The 15,357-nt window shown below is 40.0% G+C and overlaps 1 protein-coding gene across 15 annotated transcripts in view; it reads left to right on the forward strand.

Annotated features, from left to right (window-relative positions):
- The window catches only part of RAPGEF6 (Rap guanine nucleotide exchange factor 6), a 123,509-nt gene that overhangs the window by 63,927 nt on the left and 44,225 nt on the right, over nt 1–15,357 (forward strand). For all 15 annotated transcript variants that reach the window (XM_039701220.1, XM_039701222.1, XM_039701218.1 and 12 more), the window contains one exon: nt 11,671–11,802. In XM_039701220.1, coding sequence (XP_039557154.1) covers nt 11,671–11,802 — 132 coding nt within the window. The remainder of the gene's footprint in view (nt 1–11,670; nt 11,803–15,357) is intronic.

The raw sequence follows: 15,357 nt of genomic DNA on the forward strand, positions 1-15,357 counted from the left end.
CACGCCCCCCCCCACCAAATTTTGAATGGATCTGTTCATGTTTAATAACTCTGAGAAGTGTGTATAGGATTAAACAAACTGATGTGCTGAATCAGATCTGAGTTTGTGCCATTTTGGTTTTAGCTGAGCTTTGTACTAAAAATCTGTTTCTATGACAAGTGTTTTATAATAATACATAATACAGCAAAATAAGTCATGTCAGAATTTTAAATATGTAAGTTAAATATGTAAGTTTCAAGTTTAACTTGAAAATGTCAAGTATTTTGTGTTTTGAAACTAGAACTTAGATTTATGTAGATCTGTGCTAGAATGGTTTTAATCAGCTGCTTTTAAACTGGTATAGGACAGTAGTCAGAAAATGGGCTGTTGACTCAGTGGTAATTACAGCTGTTCTGGACGTGACAGTGTGATGATCCATGGATTGAATCAGAGCAAGATGATGTCATATTTCTTATGACTAATCATAAAGGTAGGCTTGCTGAAGGTAGAACACTTCTGGAGGTTAAGCTTAGCCTGGGGAGGTTAATTGCTGTGGCTGTGGAGGAGCAGAAGCCGGCGTTAGGAGCTCTGTGGACACCTGAAGACATTGTCCAGTCCAAGGTGTCTCTGAGTACTGGTGTCCACAGCAGTTTCCATAGCACACCCTGCTAGTGCTGCACTTGCCCTCATCCCCCAGAGACTCCATGGCTTTTGCTTTCCAAAAGTAAAGGTGCAGAGTGGACTTGTGTAAAGCAATCAATGCATTGCATTTCCCTGCATCAAGAGCTGTAAAAGGAGGATGAACAGAGCGAGAGAAGAGTGAAAGTGGATCTGCAGTGCCCTTTCAGGCAGGTTCTTGTGGAGGTCAGCCTATTTCTGAGGACTGCTGATAACTGGAAACGTGTCTGAGGGAGCTCACCCTCTCCTTGGCAGGAGGGATGCTGGCTGTTTGCATCTGGAGGAACCAGCAGCAGAACTGGCCCTTGTGAGGGATGGTCTCTACCCTGGGGACCGTGCCCTTGCTGGGTGATAGACTGGGAGATGATATAAACAGATGCAGGCATTTGTGAGGAAACGTGGTGAGGATGATAACAGCCAGGAGTGTGGTGAGCAGTGATCGAAGCCGTGCCAGCTGTCGAGCCTCTGTGCCTCTGGAAGAGGATGAGGGAGGATAGAGGACTTTGCATCACGTTGGTGGAGAGCTGTTTCCACAGGCTGGTTCTGTTGGCAAGGTCAAGAGACATTCAACTTACATTAAACAAAACTCCTGTGATGCCAGTGCAGTATTTTAGAGAAAAAAAGAATTCACAAATCTCAGCAAGATTTTGGTTGTCTTTGTAATTCTGATCATAACTTTCTCTGTTCAGTTGTCTGTGATCCACTTTGTGGTATTGGACTCTTAACTCTAACTGTGCTATGAAGTCATTATGAAGGAGAGCTCGAAACTGAATGATTTAAATGTAGAGGGTTCTTCTGTAATAGAAATTTTCCAAGCCTGGAATGTAGCTACAGTTTCTGTGTGAAGCATGAAGGTCTGATAGGGAGAATATGGAGTGATTGGATAATGTTTCTATAGGGGCTATTTAAAATGGATGCTTTTTGAGATAATGTACTTTTTATAGAAAATAAGAGTTTTTGAATTAACATTTAAGCTTTTAATTTTGTTTCCCTGAAGCAAAATAGTTTAATTCAAGATCCCAGGTGAATATGAAACTTAGCTTATGGTAGTAGACACTAATTTATTTTCTCTAGGCTTCTGTGCCCTTGTCTTTCTGCTGTTTAGATAAAAATCTAATAATGTGAGGCATAATAATGATACATTTGCACTGTAAAAGTTTGTGTTTGGGATAGAGCTGAAGACTTGGGGTAATTTTTCAGTCCCATTCCTATATCTGGTGTCATCTCAGAGGGATGTGATACAGTTTTTGGTTATTCATAACTAAAATAAGTGTAACCTTATCTTCTGATTCCAGAGGGCATCAGTTTGATCTCCAGGATCTTGAGTTGAAACCTTCATGCAATTAAAGATCTAATTTCAGTTCCTCAGAAGAAAAACAGAGCTTTGACAGTGTGTCCTTGATTTGATTTGATGTCATCCTTATCTTAGCTAACATGCCTACATGGAAAGTAGCCCCAGTAGTATGAATTTTAAACGTTTTCAGAGCAAACAGAGTAACTGATCCTTTGCTTTATTTTTTCAGTCAGTTTTGATGAGGTCTCTCTCTTCCCCTTGGTCCTGCCTTTCCCATCAGTCTGCCTGTAGCTCCAGCCCAGCTTCCAGCACCTGTCATCCCTCGGTGTGGTTGCTCTCTGAGCTCCTCTCCTGGCTCCTCATGGCTCCTTCCCTCCTGGGAACTTTGCACTGCATGGTTTAGCCCTCTTTGGAATTCAGAGTATTCATGGTCTCTCCCACCCTATATTTTCTGTTCCCTTTCCCCTTCACACACTGCTCAGAAGGATGGCTTTGATTCTCCATGTTCTGTGTCAGAGCACAGCCTCTTGGTTTCTCAGTACTGTCATCCCTGGGCACTTGGGGAGTGAGAACTTAGACTGACAAATGACAGTTTTTCTTACACTTAGATACAAGTCTTAACTCTGTTTTCTGTAACCACTTGCAGGATACTTTTTGTAAAACTTCTTAAATGCATTTTTTTGCCTGATAGTTTAAAATAAAAATGGTTTACTATGAGCTATGTGGCCATTTACTCCAGAAAACTTGGATTTTCTTATGCTCTGGTGTATAATATGTTAAAGTTAAGTGCAAGTACACGTTGTGCTGCTTTTCAACAGAAATAGCCTTTTCCTGAAGTATTGTTTTTATGGGAAATTGGCTCATAATATGCAAATAAACACCTATCTGTTCATTTATTTCCTCCTAGAGTTAGGTTTAAACCTGCTTTGTTAGAATTCTCCTTACATCTACAGCCTAGCTCGGGACCACCCTCTTTCTCCCCTCTCGCTTCCATGAATGCATTTCTTGATGAATACAGAAAGAAAACATGGAAACACCAATGGAAGCCTGGTGCTCCTTTGTTTTTTTTGCATGTACAGTATCCAAGGGCCTCCCTGCACGGCTCCTGGCTCAGAGGTGGTGCTGGCTGTGGCCGTGCTCCCGTGTCACCTCCCGGTGCACCCCAGAGCTGATTGTCACCTGTGTGACACTGCTGCAGCGCGGGGCTGTAGCAGCCTGAGGATGTGTAACGAGGGATTGTCACCCTGCTGTATTTTACCAATCCGTGCAGCTAGCAGTTGATAAATTATTTAGTCCATGAAGGTCGATGTAGATGTGGAATTTTATGTGCCCTGCTGTACTGACTTAGGATGAGAGTTCCAAACATCAGGCTGCTGGGCTCGTTGTAGAACTGAGCATCTAGTCCCTCTCATATGTTTTCTACTGTAATTATTTACACAGGGCACTTTTTACTATTGTATTAATTTTCAGTGGCACGAACAAAGAGTAAAATTTGGAGTAAAAGAAGTATTTTTGAACATTCCTGTTCCATATTCAACATAAAAAACCCACAAGTCTTGACATTTTTAAAAATGTTTCTTTGTGAATGGACCATGGAAGAGTTGATCTTCATTTTTTGCAGCCGTCAGTTATGTTTACTTGCTGGATATTCCCTTTATAATGGAGCTCCCATCAATACTGTTACAGTTTTTTGTGGGTGAATTTTCAGACCCACTTCTCCAAAGCTGAGATGTTTGCGTGTCAGACACTTGGCATTATCGTGAGTTAAGGCATAGTAGTAATCTATAATTTAGACATATGAAAACCAAATTAAAATTGCATTACATGTGTGGTTTAAGGCAACACCAGAATATAGTTTGAAATTCTGTCCTCATATCACCTTATTGTAACTAAGGAAATGTAATACTTGAGAGAATTTTAATTTCTATGTGCTATAGGAGCCACAAAGACCAAAAAGCTCTTGGCTACCAGAAGCAATAAACAGCCTCTAGGGATTATTAATTCTTCCAGATGGTTTTTGTATGCTATGTGTGATTTTTTTACCTTGTTGTAAGCCTGGGGATATTTTAGGAAGGCTTCAGGAATAGTTTTTGAGGCACTGCAAGGCTGTAATGCATGATGTCAACTTGGTCCTTATTTCTTTGAGATTCATGTGTGTGGTACAGATAAAACCAGGAGTAGATACTGTAGATAGTGAATTGAAACATTGAAATAAATATTGTCATGAAGTTTGTGTAGTTGGATAGGCACTGAGGTTTTTTGCATCATGTTATTGAAGGGCACAGGATTTTATCTGGACCTGTTGGGTAAAAAGCTTGAGCCATCATTTGGCTTTAAAAACAACAAAAACCTCACCCCCCAGACATTATTGGTGCTTTTTAAAAGCTGAAGAAATCTGGTTTTGTGCCACTGGTGAACCGTCTGTGGTCTTTAAGGAGGAAATGGTTTTGTTTGCATTAAGTCTGTGGACTGATGTCAGCATGGGTAATTCAGCTGGGCTCATCTTATTCTCTCTGTGGACACCTAAGTGGCCTCTCTTTGTATCTTAGAGAAGCAACTTCTTCTCTCCCATTAACACAGCTCTAAGTGTATTTGAACTGGATGAGAATTGTGGCTTGTATGTAAAAGGTTAATGTAAAGCAGAGTTAATTTACACAAATCCTTGTGAAAAAGATACTGAAAATTCTACAGAACAACTTCAGAGAAGTCGTGGGTTTTAGTGGTTTCTTGTTGATTTACTGGCAGGATATATGAGATGATTAAAATAATTTACTGCTGCCAAGAAAAAACATCCAAGAGGTTTGTTCCTTTTTCATTTCTTAGATGGAATGAATGGGATGGAGGAGGGCAGAAAGTGGGACATAGAAAGGATTGCAGGTGAGAGACTGCTGTCAGTGGAGTGAGCAGTGCTGCTCCTTTTTCAGTAGGTTGTAGACAGGAAAAGTAGAATGAATTGAATAAATTAGTTATCTTGTGTAAATGAACAAGCTGATGGTGGAAACAGAAGCACCTAGTGAGACCATTAAAGCATCTTGCCAATAAGATGGTGGAATGTAGGATTTGCTGAAGATCCAGTTCAATGTTAAAAGTGTTGAATCAAGGGTATCAAAGAGGAAATGGTGTTTGAAGGGACTGGAAGGACATGGTCACTGAAACGGGAGAGGTGGGAGTGGAGAAGTCCTGTTTCAGAGGACTGGGGTTCTGTTCAGCTCTTTGATTATGTGGTCTTTTTAGTTTGGCAGTTTGATTCAATTTTTAAGAGTTAAGGCAAAAATACTTCTTTTTTTTTTTTTTTTTTTAATACTGGCTTTTTGTGACAGTCCAGGCTTTCTGTGTCATCTGAGAAAGGAAAATTGCTGTCCTTAAACCACTTGGGTATGGTGGAGGCTGAGCAGGAGTGTTCCTAAGGCTCAGAGGTTACCCAGTGTCATCACAGCTAATGCTCCAAGCATGTGTTAATAGGTTCCAGCTTACAGCAGTGAAAACCTCTTAATGGAAAACCTCAATAAACCAAATGCTCAATAAATGTGCCTTAAAATTGGGACTGTTTGTCTTGTAGAGCTGGTTTTCACAGTGAGGAGGCTGAGTTGGGGGTGTTTCAGTGGCCCAGCAGCTGTGTGTGTGCCCTGACACCGCAGGGCTGCACTGCGCTTGTCCTGGGGTGTTTTATGGAAAATAACTCCCGTGTTGTTTCTGAATATTAGTCTTGCTGGCAGCATTTCAGGGAACTTCAGAAAAGCAAATAAGGTAGAAGGTTACTGACAGTCTGTAAAACCAAGGACAGAAGATTTGCTTATACAGCCTGGAAAAGGACAGACTGTTCTCTCAGAGGCTGATGCCTCTGCTGTGTCCAGACTGCATCGATTGGTTGTAAACATCCATATGGGCTCCTAGAAAAACTGATAAAAAACTTTGCTATCAAGGAGTATTAAAGAAAGGGGCAAACCTTTTGATTCTTTATTGCCCTTTTTCTTTCCATTAATTTGAATTTGGAATGGATCAGAAGACTTCAGTTGGTTGTGCTTCCTTTATTAGTTTTTATCCTCATGATGAGTCCTTTGGGCGCTGTTCTTATTGTGGGATCTTTTTGAATATGTTAGATAAACATACAATTTACTGCAGGTTAAAACACAGTGGTGAAGCTTTTACACACAGGAAAAGATAATTCATAGGTCTTGTGCCCCTCTGTCAAGACTATTTTGCAAATTCATATTGCCTATGCCTCTTCTGCATGTGTTTTTTTGGTTATCTAAAGTGTAACAGTAAACACTGATACTTATTTACAAAACTTGTAGCACAAAGGCACAGATGCAGTTTTTCCTTAGGGCAAAGATACCGGGAAATCCTAAAGTAAATCTCTTTGGAAATAAAGGATGAAGAGCATGGTCTCTGCCAAAAGAGGTTCTACTGATTCCTTTCTGTGGAAAAAAAAGGGTAAATAGAAAAATATCTCAGTTGGGCCAGTCTGTGACAAAACTTAACTTCTGAATTCTGTGGTTGCCTTTCTCTCCATTTAAACACTGCAGTGGCTTTCTATAACCTTTATTTTTAGCAAACCCTTTGTAAGGAGAACATGAAGGGGGGGTTGTCCTCATGCTGACCATCACTTTTTGTCCTTTTCAGACGAGTTGTTGGGCAGTCATCTTGTCAAAGGTTACGTCATTTGCTCTGTTGGACAGAGCATGTGCAATCTTGAAAGTCTGTTATAGCAAAATTAGTTTTTAATTTAATTCCCAAGTATTCTGTGTGACTTCACTGCTGAGAGTAAGTGGTGTTTACGTGGGAAGTAAATGTCACTGCAGACGCACTGTCCTTGGTCTGCTGGCCTGTGAGCTGGCCATGGATCAGAGATTACACTCCAATTAATTTCAGAATTACAGACACGAGACTTGGTGTAGATACACAACCTTGTACTCACCTTTGTTAAACTTTATACTGATCTTGCTGGAGAACAGTGGGAAACCTCAGCTGTCTCAGGAAGAAACCATCAGATGATTCTTCTGCTCTTGTTACCAAACTACTTTTAGAAAGTCAGTAATTCTGTATAAAACCAAGATGTCCTGATGTCTGTTAAAAAAACCCAAAAATAATCAAATAAAATACTCCTTTAAAGTAAACTTTTTATTATGTAATAGGAGAAAGGACAGGTGCAGAGCTTTTTGGGGTTTCTCTGGTTTGGCAGCAGGAGTGCTGCTTCCCTTGGCATTGGTGCTAAGTGGCTGCACTCATGAAATGGATGGAAAAATCCAAACTCCTGGTGGACCTTTGGAGTCTTCACCTCAGGTTTTCAAGTCTGCTGTGGGGAGAGTTTAGTATTTTGTGCATCTCTTTTTTTTATTAAATGTTACTCAGTGCTGGCTTTTACACTCCCATGTCCTCTCCCACCAACTCCTCCCTTTCCTGGCTGAGGTGACTGGCCATGGCTCAAACGAGATGACAAATGAGATGGGATCAGCCTGTGAACCCTCGTCCAAAATTTCAAATTCCTTAAACAAAAACAAGTACAGGCTGCTGGTGCTTCTGTGTTTGTGTAGCATGGCAGGCTGATGCTACCATTAGGATGAGATTCTGAAGGATTTAGTCTTTTCTTCTTTCCTTTTTCCTCTTGCAGTTTGCAATAATGCTTTAAAAAATCCCTGTTGTTCCAGGATTTTTTTGTGTAATCACCTACTGTGTTTTCCTGACTCAGAGGGGGTTCAGAGCTGAAGGTGGCTGTGCTGATGAAAACTTCTATTTTCTTAACTTTCTTTCTGGTACAGTTCTGAATTGCAGTGTGCCATTTCAGCGGGGGGTTTGTTCCTAAATATCCCTTTGTTGGGAAAGGTCAGTCACAAGGATGTGCTGGCACTGATGCAGGGACAGGCTGTGCCAGCATGTCAGATGCACTCATATTACAATTCCAGATTATCCCTTCTTGTGAAAAAAATGAAATTGTTGTGGTTTAAAGTAGCAACTAAGTAGTCTGTTGGAGTGTTTATCAGAACGTGGTGGATGTTTGTGGTTTTCCTGTCTGGGGGTGCTGGGGCACACAATTATCCAGAAGATATTGTAGATCTAAACATCTGCATCCAAAAGCATCTAATGTGGGCTCAGTTGGACATTGCTGTGTGGACCTTGTTTCCCAACACAGGATTTTTCAGGATACTGATGCTCTTGTAACAAGAGTTTCTAAGTTTCAGAAAAAAAGTCACCAATAGTTAAGACAATTTTATGTTCACTTGCAACAACTTCCCAGCCACAACCAGCAAGAGCTTCCCGTGTCCGCTGTCATGTTGGTACAGAAACATCCTCTCTGTATCTTGCTGCCTGGTGAGCTCTGCAAGAAAGAACAATCACTTTGGGTAATAAAAATGGCATACAAAAGACAGAAGCTGTGATTTATTTTGGGAGATCGGGTAGAGTGGCAAGCAGTACTTTAAAGGTCACTTGTCTCAAATAAACCTTATCTCTCTCTCAAATTTAAAGAGATATTGTGATGTTTCCTTGCATCTAACTTGCATTAAATGTCTTTTGCAAGAATATATTGCAAAGTCCAGCAGGACTTTGCATCATACATACCCATGTGCTTTATAGGCGATGGAAGTGAAGGGGAGTGGTGGCAGGGGGATTGAAGAGCAGTTTTGATTAATTAGTTGTTTAGAAATACTCCTTTGGGAAGGCTGGCAGTGCTTTGATCATCAGTGGGTTTTTGTGAAAATGACACACAAAATATATGCACAACCTGTTTATTTTGAGAGCCATGTCTTGTTCCATCAGTACTTAGAATTACAGAGTCACAAAATGGCTTGTGTTAGGAGGGACCTAAAAGCTCATCTTGTCCCAAGCCCCTGCCATGGGCAGGGACACCTTCCACTGGACCAGGTGGAGCCCCACTTCTCAGTCTAGGTGTGGAAGACAGTGTTCATCACAAGAATCTTAAAATCTCAAATAAATTAGAAAAGACACTGTATGTGGCAGTGCATATGTGTGGCTGCTGGGATGTCTTTGAGCCAGAACAGGCTTTAACAGCACCAGTTGTTGGTAAAGAGCAGCACCTGCCACTGTTCTCCTGGGAAATCCTGCAGAATTGGTTCTACTCTTGGTCCTGCTCACTGCTTTATTTGAGCTGCTTTGAAGGTTTGAGAATCTGGATAGAAGAGAGCTTAAATTAGATTTCCTTATGTCTGTGTTACCACAGTCAGCATTGGATTTGGTTGTGGACAAAAAGATTGAAGCTGAACTCGGAGCTGTTTGCTGGAATGGGGAGGTTATAAAGGTGGGCACAGCCTGAAGAGTTTGCAGCAAACCTGTGGTCTTTAAGCTAGAGCCAGTGAATCTGCGTGAGGTGATTTGTTCTGTAATTTCCTAAAACTCCTGGATGTTTCACTTCCACTGCCCTTCAGCATTTCAGCAGCTGCCTTGCCCTGTCCATCTGCCAGTGAGTGCCACGGTGCTGGTGGATGTGACCTCCCTGGGCAGGGGTGCTCTGACCTGTTGGGTTGTGGCTCTGGGAGCGTGGCTGGGGGCACTGAGGGTGCTGCAGGAGCAGGGTCACCCCTGGCTGAGTGCTGCCAGAGCACAGAGCATCCTCCATGCATGCTGCAGGTGTCATCGGTGACATGGCTCTGCCTCAACCCATGTGCAGGGTCTGAGGTTTTAGGGGCAGGATGTGATGATTCCTGCCCCGTGCCTGTTGAGAGCAGAGCCTGGAGAGTGCTCTGTGTGTGGCACAGACCTGGCTTCTGTAGGCAATGTGCCTTTTGGATTCCAGAAGGAACCACCCCGTACTCCAGAGCACAATCAAATCAGAATCAAATCTCAGCTTCTTTCTCTCTTGCACAGTTTGTTGTGGTCAGAGGTTCCATCTCTGCGTACGTCAGCTCTTCCCCAGTGCTGTTTGCCACTGGATAAAATTTTGTCACCTGAGTGCTTTGACCTTTTTGCTGTTCTCAAATCCTGAAAATAGGTATTTTCAGCCTGTAAAACTTTTTCTGGTGGCTAAACATAGGCTTGAATGTGTTGTGTTTCTTTGTATTTAGATCAAGTTCACTACAACTGAAGTTCCCTAACTCTCATTCTGCCAACCTCCTTTCTTCCCCCTACTGCTTGAATAGGGTTTTTTGTGGGATTTTAGCAACCTTTTGCTTTTCAGACTTTCTTCTTTTCAGGTGACCATAGATATGAATTTATAGGGTATTTTATACTTTCTTTTGTGAGGAAAAAACAAGGCTAGAATAAGGTAAAAATTAGGATAGTGAGGAAGAGTAATGTTTTCTTTCATAACCCATATGAATTGTTAGGTTTGAGTAGTGATTGCCAATGAGAATGTCATTGGGAGTTGCAAGGGATGCAAGATCCCTCATGTTCCTTGTCACAATTTTGGTAGTAAAATTATGTGGCATTTGTCAGAGGGTCTCAACAATTTTTTCCCTGGGTGTGGGGAAGGTTTGGCAAGACCTGTGGTGCCATCTGTGTTTTCAGAAGATACGTGAACTGGTGTTTGGTGAAGTAGTTCTCTTGAGTGCTCTTCAAATAATGGACGTAGAATTGCGATGCTAAATCAAAACCTGTTTATCACTTCTCTTAAGTTTAGCCAGTATTTATAAAGTTGATACCAGCTTAAGAGTATTTTCCAGTACTGTCCTTTAAATTGTAGGACTGAGTATCTAGTAGCTGACATATGATTGTGTGGAATTTGGTTTGTTTCACAGAAGAAATATAACAGTTGATGCTGTTGGAGTAGTTTTGGACTTTTTCTGCATCAGTACAGAAGAAATATTTTAATTTTTATGATAACAGTTGATGCTGTTGGAGTAGTTTTGGACTTTTTCTGCATCAGAACTTTTTTTTTTAAGAAATAGTATATAACTTGTATAATTTAAAAATGATAAAAGCACAAAGAGAATTAATGATTCCTTGGCACAATGTGCTTTTCATATAGATGAGTATAATTTAAAAAAATAAATATTAAATGTTAATAATTTAATGCTTTTAAGAAAAGTATATGTGACAAAAAATAAACAAGCAGCTGAATTAAAGGACTGTTCATTTGACAGTATCCCATGCAGTTCTGAGTCTTTAAAGGCTAAAATAGAAAGAATATGTTTGTGAACTTGAATAATGCACTCAAATTTAGATATCTGCACGTGTTCATTTACAGATAGGTTTATGAAATGGAGGTGCTGTTGTACATAGCTGTAGCCAAAATGCATAATATTCTTTCTGTGTACTCATTTCTTTAAAGAAAATTTAAAGCCCTTTACAAACCAAATGTTTTATTTAGTTTACATTACTTTTGTTCTACATTGGTATTTTCTAAAGGTTATTCCTGAACTAAGGTGCAGAAATTGAACTTATAAGGAGGAATCCTGCTTCTTCTTAATGGGTTGCAATGTCAGCTAAGGTTAAATACTGTGTGCTGTTTGGCCAGCATCATATATTTGTCATCTTGGGGTATGTCAGTTAGTTGTAAATATCCAAGACCTTTGTTTTACAGAAGGGTGCATTATTTTCTATCAGTTTTGTGAAATGTGAAGTGTGTCTAAACTAGGTTTTTCTCAAAATGTATGTCAAGTTACAGGCTCAACTTTTCTTTGATTTTGATTCAGTAATTCAGCAATTCAAATACAAACTTAAATCTGTAACCAAAGTTTTATGAAAAACTTTGTCTTCAAATCAGACTTACACATCTTGTTTTCCTTTCTTTTTCCTGCCTTTCCCCCAATTCATTTCACTTTCAGCTTCCAGCTGACCTTACCAAGATGCACCTCACGGACAATCCGCACCCCCAGGTGACGCACGTCCCTTCCAGCCAGTCGGGCTGCAGCATTGCCAGTGACTCTGGGAGCAGCAGCCTGTCTGATATCTATCAGGTAAGACTGCTTTGGTTTCATGGCTTTCCTTCCTTGATGTTAAATCTATTCCAAAAACAGGAAGAGTGACCTTTTATCCAAAACTGGGTAAAACCCTCTTGATGCTTCCACCTATCCCTGTGCTGCCCATGGGGCTCATCACTCCTACAGACATGCAACAAGCTGCTGCTTGTGAAGCTCTTTTTGTTGCTTTTCACATCTTTCTGTATGCTGTGGCTTTTAAAAGTAACATTTGTTGATTCATGGGATCATTTTCCTTTCTGAAATGGAGCAAATCTCTCAAAATCAGCCTGGTGTTTCCAATACCGTCCTTGATTATTTATATTTATTGCTAATAGCAGATGTTCAGTTCTGCAAACAAAAGTGTAGTAATAAACCCACTTTGCACTAATTGACTGTGGAAATTCTAGTGTGGTTTCCTGAGAGCAGAAGTTGGCTGAAAGCCAGAGGTAGCTTCATTTGTTTACTGATAATACACTTAATAAGTTACCTGTCTTGTGTCAAATCGCAGAGCTCATTTCATGGGTGTTTATGCTCTGGTTGATGAGGGGGCTCAGCTTGGATTTGTATTGATCAGTCGTTTCACAGCTTTTCCACTTCCAAGTTGCAGTCTGACCACAATACAGAGTATACAGCAGTTGTTGAGCATGGTGTAGGTGTAAGGGCTCAGCTTGGATTTGTATTGATCAGTTGTTTCACAGCTTTTCCACTTCCAAGTCTGACCACAATACAGAGTATACAGCAGTTGTTGAGCATGGTGTAGGTGTAACTTGATTTTAGACACCTGTTCCTTTTCTTTAGGTGCTGTCTGGATATTATTTCTGTACTGGAAACAGATTAATGATACCTATTCACACCAATATATTGCTTAGGGAACTTGAAAAATAAGACATTAAAGCAAAAATTACTTCAGAACACTGGAAGTGTCCCTGCATTTTTGTCCTATTTAATCTACAACCTCACTACTTTAGATTTGCTTGCTGCCAGCTAGGTCAGGAGTAGCTGGCATCCCTGAGAGAGTCTCTCCAAGATGCTCCATGAATTCTCTTATTTCTGAGAGACTGTGCTGGAAGGATGCTGTTCTGTATCTTGATTATTTTTACTCTTTTATATTTTCTGAATCAAGACCACATCAGAATTGATGTTAGGTTAGGGTTAGGATTGTGAGAGTCCAAGAGCCTACAGCTCCAGAAACAGTGGGGCTGGAAAGGGCCTGCCAGGGAGATCATGCAAGGGCATAACAGCAGGGTGCTTGAGTTGCCTGCCTGAGTAGTTTGGAGAGGTTGCTCTAAGTGAAAAGCACTTAAAATATATTATTGATACCAAAGATATCACCACCCTAGCAATGATGTCTTGTAATAAGTGAATACTCTTTATCATGTGCGGGTAATTGCCTTATATCTACTCATCCATAAATGACAAAAGAGCATAATTGCTGAACAAGTAAAAATTATATAAATGAAGGAAATTATGGAGTAACATATTTGTATGCACTCTAGCAAATAAACCATGGTGCTAGGCATTTTGTACACTAAGGAATAATTAATGTGAAAATGACTGCAGATTTTATATTAATTTTTAGGAGTTAGGACTTTTCAGGTAAGAATTTAGTTTTCAGTGACATTCCCCTGTGTGGTTTTGCATCCTGAAGGAAATAAGGACATCTGTTAGAGAATTCCTGGCTGGCCAGGTTGATGCTGAGGCAGGTCACCACTGTTCATCACTGATGAGTGAGATACTGAAAGATAATTCTACAGCCATGTATGATCAGAGCTACAGTGACATTAACTGTGAAAGATTGCATTAGAGAATCAAGCATTTGATAAGCTGTGGGTGAAGAGAAGACGTGCTACAGACATGGCATGAGGGGGGAAAATCCTCAACAACCCACAGTGGTTTTCTCCCCTTTAATTTTTTAGTGACTCTTTAGTATCTTGTTCTCATATGCCTAACGTGCAAATAGTAACCTGATAAAAGATGTATTTTATGTGCATTTATGTCTTTTATGGGTTTTATTGCAGTAGCTGTAACAGTTAGTGTTGGAGAATTCTCTTACTGTTTGTCACAAATCTATAAGTGATCACTGGATATTACTTAGCACTGGATAGATGTTGTGTAATAATGCCATTGCACAATATTTAACACAGCATTATATTGCAGCAACACATCAATATAGACAGATTGTGAAATCACAAAAAAGAAAAGTGGTTTTCCCCAAATATTCACCGCATTATCAAGGTAGAGAATATCTTTAGCATGTAATAAACCTTCATTTTGAGTGTGATGTATTCACTCAATGATTGAAAGCATTTTTGGTACAGCAAAATAAGCTTTTCATAAAATGTTTGGAAAATGATGCTTTGCTTTTGTAGTCAACTTCATATGTATCATGCCAAGCTTCACATGCAAAACTCTTTAGAAATAACATTAGTGTCACTAACATTCTGAATAATTTTGATTAATGTAGCCTTGAAATGACCTTTTGAATTAATGGTATCTTAACATTAATTTTTACAGTAAGTAGTACAAACTTCATTCTAGAATTGGAAAACATGATTAGAATGGTAGAAGCAAAGAATGAAGCAATGTTTTATTAAGATATGTAAAGATGTTCTCTTCATCTGTGTACACTGCATTCATCAATAGTGTTGAAATGAGGTTTCACTTGTTCCAGGTGCCTCTCAGTCCAGAGTAAAGCCCATTTCCAGTTAAGCAGGAAATGATGAATGTAAAGCTTAGTGAGATCAGCAGAAGATTCCTGCCTGTAAGCTCTGCTGTGGAGACATTGTGTTAAATCCTGTTTAGTTTAGTTAATGTTGAGTTAGTTGCAAAAAGTGATGAAAATTTATGGTTTTTTTTCTTGTCCTGTACTGTTGCTATTCCCTGCTGGAGATTTCAGTGTTTTGGTGTCTGAAACACGGACATGAAAATGTCCAAATGTGTGTGTTGTAAATTCCAGCTTGCTTGGAATACTGCAGGGCAGGTGTCTTTCCGTTGTGCTGCAGACTTTTTTTAATTATAGAAAGAAAAAGTAAGATAATCCCTACAATTTCTAAAGCAACTTCTTGCTTGAAGGGGATTTAAATTTTTTAATTCTTTTTCTTTCAGTCCTTTCCTGAAAGTACATTTAATTTCAGAACTATGGTCTTCAGCTGGAACAAGGGGAGGGTGTTTGGTTGTGCATACAGCAGTTGAAATGCAGGCTTGTACAGCTGCTTTGACCTGTTACAGGGGTCCTCAGGGAAAAAGAATTCAACGTTTTATTACACAGATTTTTTTTTTGTGTAATAAAAAAAATTTTGCCCTTTTATGGGACAGGGTCTGAGGTGCCCAGCCAGAGTCACACAGGGAATCCAGGTTGTCTCTCTAGGTGTGGTTGGACAGGGTCTCACCTCTACTCTCAGAAATTAGTTTCTTGTATCAATACCTGGCAATTGTCTTCTCTTAGTGACCAACCAGTTTGCATCAATTTTTTCCTACCTGTATATTTCTGTCAGTTCTCTCTTCTTTCACTTCTTTCAAAATCCTTCATTTATCACTTTGGGAGTATGTACT

The sequence above is a fragment of the Passer montanus genome, unplaced genomic scaffold (assembly GCF_014805655.1).
Source record: "Passer montanus isolate IOZ18808 unplaced genomic scaffold, ASM1480565v1 scaffold15, whole genome shotgun sequence".
In the NCBI taxonomy this organism is placed as follows: domain Eukaryota; kingdom Metazoa; phylum Chordata; class Aves; order Passeriformes; family Passeridae; genus Passer; species Passer montanus.